This window comes from Ceratosolen solmsi, unplaced genomic scaffold (genome assembly GCF_000503995.2).
Source record: "Ceratosolen solmsi marchali unplaced genomic scaffold, CerSol_1.0 scaffold1, whole genome shotgun sequence".
NCBI classification, from domain to species: Eukaryota; Metazoa; Arthropoda; class Insecta; order Hymenoptera; family Agaonidae; genus Ceratosolen; species Ceratosolen solmsi.
Window position 1 is genome coordinate 9,197,402 of NW_011948415.1, and position 7,500 is coordinate 9,204,901.

At 35.6% G+C, this 7,500-nt stretch overlaps 1 protein-coding gene across 1 annotated transcript in view; it reads right to left on the reverse strand.

The window, feature by feature from the left end:
* Positions 1-7,500, reverse strand: part of mib1 (E3 ubiquitin-protein ligase mind bomb 1) — an 88,814-nt gene that overhangs the window by 4,478 nt on the left and 76,836 nt on the right. Inside the window, 2 exon segments of the mRNA XM_011507858.1 lie at positions 1,087-1,397; positions 2,919-3,138. Coding sequence (XP_011506160.1) covers positions 1,087-1,397; positions 2,919-3,138 — 531 coding nt within the window.

Sequence of the window (7,500 nt, forward strand, 5' to 3'; positions counted from 1 at the left end):
CAGCAGGAGACGCTCATTCCGCGTCGCCCAAAGGTACGACGAGGAAATTACGAGAGTTTCCTCGAAAACTCAACTATAATGGTTAAAATGCATCACTTGATGGGCTACTGATACTATTCGATGCTAAATTTAAATTAGATAATTAAATGGTTAAAGGTCGTAAAAGCGAAAAGAAAAGAGCCATAATTACATTTGCTGTATTTTTCCGCTCTAAAGTATTTCTTGAAATAATGATTAAAATGCTTAGTCCGTGCATTATGTAACTGCAAATTACAAAATGTACACCCAGTATTTTCTTATAATATCTAAATTGAACACATTATTTGTCCAATTAATACTTATTTACTTTTTAATAATATTCAGTTTAATGGAGAATTAGATGTACCGTTATTATGTAGAATTAAAATTCTCAACTTTGCACTTCTGACATACCAATTAATAACGAATTTTTATTAAATTGTACCAATTTGCAATAAAACCTACGTAATTATTTATTCATCCGTAGAATTAATTTACGTAGTTGGAAATCGCAATATTATATCTGCCAGCTAACAAATATTAATAGATCTTAAAGTCATTATCGAACTTTAGCGTTTTTACTTATCTTCCGTATTAATTTTCAACGATATTTCAGTTAGAAATTATATTTCTAATTCTATATTTGATAACGCGTAATTGTAAATTTCGTTTAAAAAGTGACGACGCACTCTCCTAGACGCGATTTGTACGATGGTAAGAAAAATTTACATTTTAACGCCGTTTCGTATGGCAGGCAAATTCGTCGCGGCGAGTTAGGTAATCACCTGAAAACTCATACATTTCCCGCTATAAAAATTTCGTTACTCTACCCGTAAAATGGGAACGTAAATAAAAAATTATTTCTCAGTTCTTTTGGACGTAAAGAGGGTAGTCACTTAATAATGAAAAGGGGATGTCATTGGGATAGGAAACGTTCAATTACGACGAAATAATGTTAAAATTCACCAAGCATAATTGGCGATCTCGCCCATCCTCACCCTTTCCCCCTCTCCCTAGCTGTAAACACGACCGAGCGTGCGCTGATGCTCGTAATGACATTGCACTTACTCGTCCTTATCCTTATGACAAGTGGTGAGTGTCTTGCAGAGATTTGGATCGGGGCAGAGATCGAGGGGCGTCTGGCCCTTCTTGTTCTTGAGCTCGAGATCAGCTCCGTGAGCGGCGAGGAAACAGGCGATGAAGGAGCTGCTCTTTTTGTCCTGACCCTGAGCGCCCAGACCCATAAGCAGCCGGCCGACGTCCTGGACGTCTTGGAGTTGGCGTAGCTGCGACAGCGTGTGATGCCGTAGGGCTTCGTGTAACGGCGTGTCGCCGTCCTTATCGGCCACATTAAGGTTCGCGCCTTCGCGTACCAGCAACTGCACAAACCATTCACGAATAATTCTTTCGCTTCGATTCATTTATTTGTTTTTGTTTCTTTTTCCCTCGACTTTTAGCGCGAACAGTGATTTCTTTCTTCATTACTTTTTCTCTCTCTTTTTTTATTTATTTAAGTTCTACCTCGCAACTTTTGTCCCTACATATCTGTACATGTTATCTATCGATTTTGTTGACGAAGCATTCTGATTGCACGGTGATTTCAGTTTTGTCAGCATTTCAATGTGTGAAAACAAGGTTACCTCAGCTAGAAATCAATATTTTAGTGATAAAAGTTAATAATATAATTGTTCTTTTTTATTTTGTTTTGTTTTTCTTTTTGTACGCTTGACTCGTATTACTTGTCATCATCAGACGGAAGTTTTGGAATAATTCTCTCTCTCATCTCTCTCTCTCTCTCTCTCTCTCTTTCTTTCTCTATTTAAATAGACTTACTATATCTCAACTAAATTACTACAATTTTTCACTCAATAAAGTATTCGTCGTTTCTCGTCGTTACGCTTATCTATTTATATTTTAAAATACTATTTCTATTTTATATGTAGCTTTAAGTAAAGATAATTTATGAAATATCAAGATATTTTTAAAGCTTTTTTTAATTACATTGATATATAAGAATTCGATAAGTATTTCATGGTATACGAAATGCATTTTAATTTTTTATCAAGAATCAAATTCAACGAATTGCAAAGGATGCATGTATTTAAATTAAATATTAAGGAGCCATTTTGTTATGCTTTGTTACTTTTACTGAAATGGTATTGCTCATTATAAAGATCTTAATAATGTTCCGTTTGAAATTTCGGAATCCGATGGCATTTTCAAACAATTGCATCAGAGGTTTGACAAAACTTCATTAAACATAGAAATAATATAGAAACATAAATTTATAAGTAATTAATTTGATTGTTTATATTGTGTCGACATAATGTATCATGAATTTTAATAAATCTGGTAAAAAGCACTTGCTTTATTATTTTTAATTACGAGTAGTAGCAAAGTCGACTTGAAGAAATCTATACTTGACAAAATTTGAGTAATTCGATAAATATAGTGGAAATTTGAGATGACGCTTAAATTAAAATTAAAATGTGAAGATAATTTAAGGAAAAGTAAATTTCTATCTGTATATTAAAATATCGGCTACGAAAATGAAAGATTTTTAAAATATCAATTAAGTGCGTCTCTTCGTACCTTAATAAACTGTCTAACGTATTAATAATATTATAATTACTTCTATAAAATCCTGAATGATAAACAAAAGCGAGAATTTAAATTTACAATAGGAATAATAGTAAAAATGATATTGCTATGTCATATTGTTAAGGGAAAACGAGTGGTTATCCTTTCGTGCACGACTTTCTCGATAGATCGATCTGTTCGAGAGCGCGGCTGAAGAGATGATCGAAAAGGGCCATTGACTCGTAACGGCTAAAGACCGTTGGAGCTTGAACGAAGCGCCGCCAATACAAGGCCCGTCGAGGATTGAGTTTCGCACTGACCCTGACAATCTGGGTGTGCTGTCGCTCGACGGCGAGGTGCAGGGCCGTCTGTAGATTGACATTCTGCAGGTCGAGATCGGCTTTCCCGGCTCTGGCCAGCTGCTCGGCCACTTCCACGTGGTTGTTGAGGGCGGCGAGATGGAGGGCCGTGTAGCCGTCGTCCTTCTTCTCGTCGACGATCCAAGGCCGTGGCAGCTTGGACAGCAGGACGCGCATCGCGCTGCAACGAGACAAGAGCACGGGTTTAGCGAGTAGCAGCGGCTAGTCATAGTGAGCGAGAGAGGGACTGTGTGGTCGATGTGGGAGGGGGAGAGGAGGGAAACTAATGGGAGACGGAGTAGTACAACAGGGTGCGACAGCGGGAGGGCCCCAGATGCTCGTTGCGCATTAAAGCGGCACGTGTTCGGGGCCCGGAGGCGGCATGTGCTGACCTGGGGGAATCTCGAGTGGCCTCTAGCCCGGCCCCTCGGCTTTAGGCGCGCGCGCCCAGCAAAAATCCTCGTCGCTCCCACTCTTAGCATATTTATTTATAAAGAAAAACAACGGGGTCCGACCGTCGCTTTTTGCACAAGCCCGAGAGTCTTAATTCTTTTGGCTGCGCTCCATCGAGCATCGTACTACGGCGAGCGCGGGATGGAGGAACGCGCGCGTGAAAACACACACGCGTTCGCGCACGCACTCACGCACACGCACGCTCTCTCTCTCTCTCTCTCTCTCTCTCTCTCTCTCACTCACTGTACAGGCGCGCGTGTGCGTGTGCGTGAGTGCGTATGGAGACCCTGTGTATTTTCGCGCTCTCGTGTGCGTGACGCTATTTCCGGCCCGATTATCGGCACTCCTTCCCGCGCTCGCGGTCGCAGAGAGTCACAGGCCGGCCGACGGTGACGTGCGTCCAGTGACCGCAGCACTCCGCACTGCAAGGTAAGCACACTCGCCTCTACTCCCGTCTGCTTTTTTTCTTTCGCGTATCTTCCTTCTCTACTTGCTTTTAGCTTTCTTCTATTTATTTTTGTTTCGTAGCCCTCCGGCGACCGCCGCAACTCGCCGTTCCCATCGCCGTCGCCGCCGCTACCGTCACCACCGCCGCCACCGTCGTCACTAATAGCTTGCTCGCTCGCGCTCTCTTCTTCGGGATAGCTTTTCGCGAAATTGCTAAACGACATGACGAGATGCTCGATTTACGCCCATGCGGCGGACACGCGCTCTTATCGTCATCTCCGGCACTTCCTCAATTGTTACGATATCCCGGTCCAATCGCTATCTTTACCGAGTATTTCTTACACCCCCCCCCTGCCCCCATTTTTTTACGCGAGTGTTTCTGCGTACTAACTCGTTTTAAACGGACAAAAATAATCAAAGTAAAAAACGTTAAGCAAAAACAAAAACAAAAAAAATCTTTGCGTAAATAATTGACACGTAGTATGTAAACAACCGGAATTTCAAATATTTCAGTCTCCTGCTTGTTTATTCAAATGATTCCTGCTCTTTTTCATAATTTCGTTATGGCCTACGTTTGAAATGCTAATTCTCCAAAAAGTGGTAAATTCGATTTTGCAATTAAAACCGACTTTACTATTGTTCTTACTGCTTTTATAAATAGAGTCGTTGAAAATAATAATAAAATTAAAAATAACAAGACGCCGAGTAGTTGGGTCAGCAGCTATCGATAATTCAACTCGTTTATACAAATAAGCTACTTTTTTCTTTTGCATTTTCCCTTTCATTTTCTTCTTCTTCTTATTCTTCTTTCGTGCTTGAACAAACCTCTATATACTTTAAGCATACACTATTTTAATTCGGTAAACACGATAACACAATAGAATTGGCTTATTATCATCGTTATGATTCCAGTTTAATCTTTCATTATTAAGCGCCTGGCATCATCGCTCAGAAATTTCGTATTGTTTCCTGAGTAAAAGAAAATATTACCACTCAATTGTGCAAAGTTCTTTTCGCAATGAATATTTTGAAGGCAATGGCGATCGATTTCATTAAATTGTGTATTTCATATATATTACCGGCGAATAATGCTTATATGTTGAATTATAAAACAGTTGAACAGGAAATATCGAAAAGCCTTGAATTTCCATAATAAATTATCGATAGACGTGCCAATACAGATAAAAAAAAAAAAAAATATTTGGTTCATCGGACAATTCAGCCACGCAATAACCGTATCGTAATTATAGCACTGATGATCCCAGCTTGAGCGATAAAATAAAGTTCTCATGTCATACAGAAACGTATAAGCTTAAAACACATCTGCAACGAAAGCCCTTACACTAAATACGATTTCACCACCGGAAATGGCTGAGACGAAGCACGTGCGCCTTAGTTTTTCTTTCTTGCTGTCGGAACGGAAACTAACATCGACGACTTTTCCCTATATATAAAAACGATCTTTCTCAAAAAAATTCAAGAGAAAAGCTAGAGCGCCGATGTACGCACAGTTTGTAATTTCAAGCAGCTATCTAATCCCATAGTATCTATTTTTCTTATATACTTACTAATTTGTTTTGCAGAGATTGAAATTAAAATTCATCGCAGTCCATACAGTACGCGTATATCATAATTAAACATAATTTATTAAGGTAATTCATAATTTAATATAAAAAAATGTACTGCCTGATGAAAAAACTGTTGGTATTTTTTAACTCGTAGCAGGAGTGCGCAAGCTGACGGTCGTGAATTTTAACTTAACTTTGTGGAAGATGTTTACTAATGGTAAAAAGTAAAAAAATTCTGGCTGTGTGTCTTACTCTAATGGCTCTCTCTCTCTCTCTCTCTATCTATCTCTTACTCTGTTTTTCTTTCTTTTTTTTAATGATATTAGTTATTTTCATTAAATGTTTTGCCACTCAAATAAAAAAATCATTAGCTGAATAAATATTAATATTACTGTAAATATTTTTTCAAATCACAATTTCATAAGTAAATATAAACAATTCCTATACTTAAAATTGTATAAAAAGCTAAATCATCAGAAGCTGGACGCAATTAATAATACGAATGGACAATATATAAATATAATGATGCAAATACTTATCAATTTTTTTTTTCACCATCGCAGTAAAATGTTACTTTTACAAAATAATCGAAGCGTTAGATATTTAAATTTACAAATAATGTTTTATCTATTCTATTTTTTCATAAGTTGCATTTTAACTTTCATAATACTTTCGATGAGTTTATATATAAATTAATGATTGCACTTTTTTTTATAAAATAACTAAAGTCAAAAATTAATTTATCTATTTGACAGAGCGATATTCCTTATTTTATAATAAAAAATGATACTCTTTTGGTACGAAATAATTGTATTAGAAAAAGAAAAATTAAAAAAAAAAAAAAAAAAAAAAAAAAAAATTGGGGGAGCAGTCTTCACTTTAGCAACTTTATGGCCCGATAAAGTCAAAATAAATTGAGTAATACGTGTAAAAAATCATTTTAATGTATTTCACTGGTTAATTTTTGTAAATAGAATTTGTACAGTTGTTGAATGATTACTTCAAATAAACTAAGTAGTTTTTAAATGTAAAAGTATTTGCTATTACAGGTTAACTGTACTGTAATTTAACCGATTGCGGTCAACTGCTGAAGCTAAATCAACGGATTGTTATACACGAAAAATTACTATTGCTATACATTTATTAAAAAACAAAAACAAAATAACAAAAAAAAACTCGGACTTCATTTCTAAGCTATTCTTCGTTGTATCGGAAATGGAAGTCCATTCACAGATGTATTATGCTTTTACCTCTCACCCGGAAGTAGCTAAAGTAACCGAAGTAACATTTTAACAATTCTAACAGTTCTGCGTCTACGGCTTATTTAAATCTCTGAACGTACGAACAATGATATAAATGTAAACAATGACCAATTATATCTACAGCAATAATAATCATTTTATGTATTAACTGCAATAATTAAATATTACTTTTACTAGAAACTTTTGTGTTACGAAATGTGATAAAATATACGGGATTTAACATGTATTCAATCTCTGTTATAATGGTATATCGGAACAACTTTAAAAAATCTATAGACGTAGAATGAGAAATTTAAAACTACAATAAAAATAGTCTATAAAGTATCAAATATGATATAAAAACTGCGCGGTACTTTTTTACTTTATATGTGTAAACAGTCATGATACTAAAAATATGTGCAGTATATTAAAATTTTATTTTATGATGTCGGTGACGATAAACGTAAACAATTTTATAAGCAATTGCATAAATGGAATTTAAAGGACGTAAGTAACATAAAATAAATTATTTATATGAATGTAATTTAGCTGTAATAGTTCGTTAGTTACATCTTTATAATAACCGTTATATTAACTTTTCGTTTCAAATTACTTAAATATCATTTTATAAAAGACGTTTTGTTTATTTGTTTGTTTGTTTGTTTGCTTTTTATGATGATGTAACGATTATATCGAAGACTGATTATTAAGAAAATATTTTCCTCATGCATTTTTGTGATATTTTAAAAATTAGTTCGGTTCAAATATTTATCGTACAATTATATATTTCTATATTATTGTTTGGAATTTTTGAAATTTGAGAGGTCAATTTGT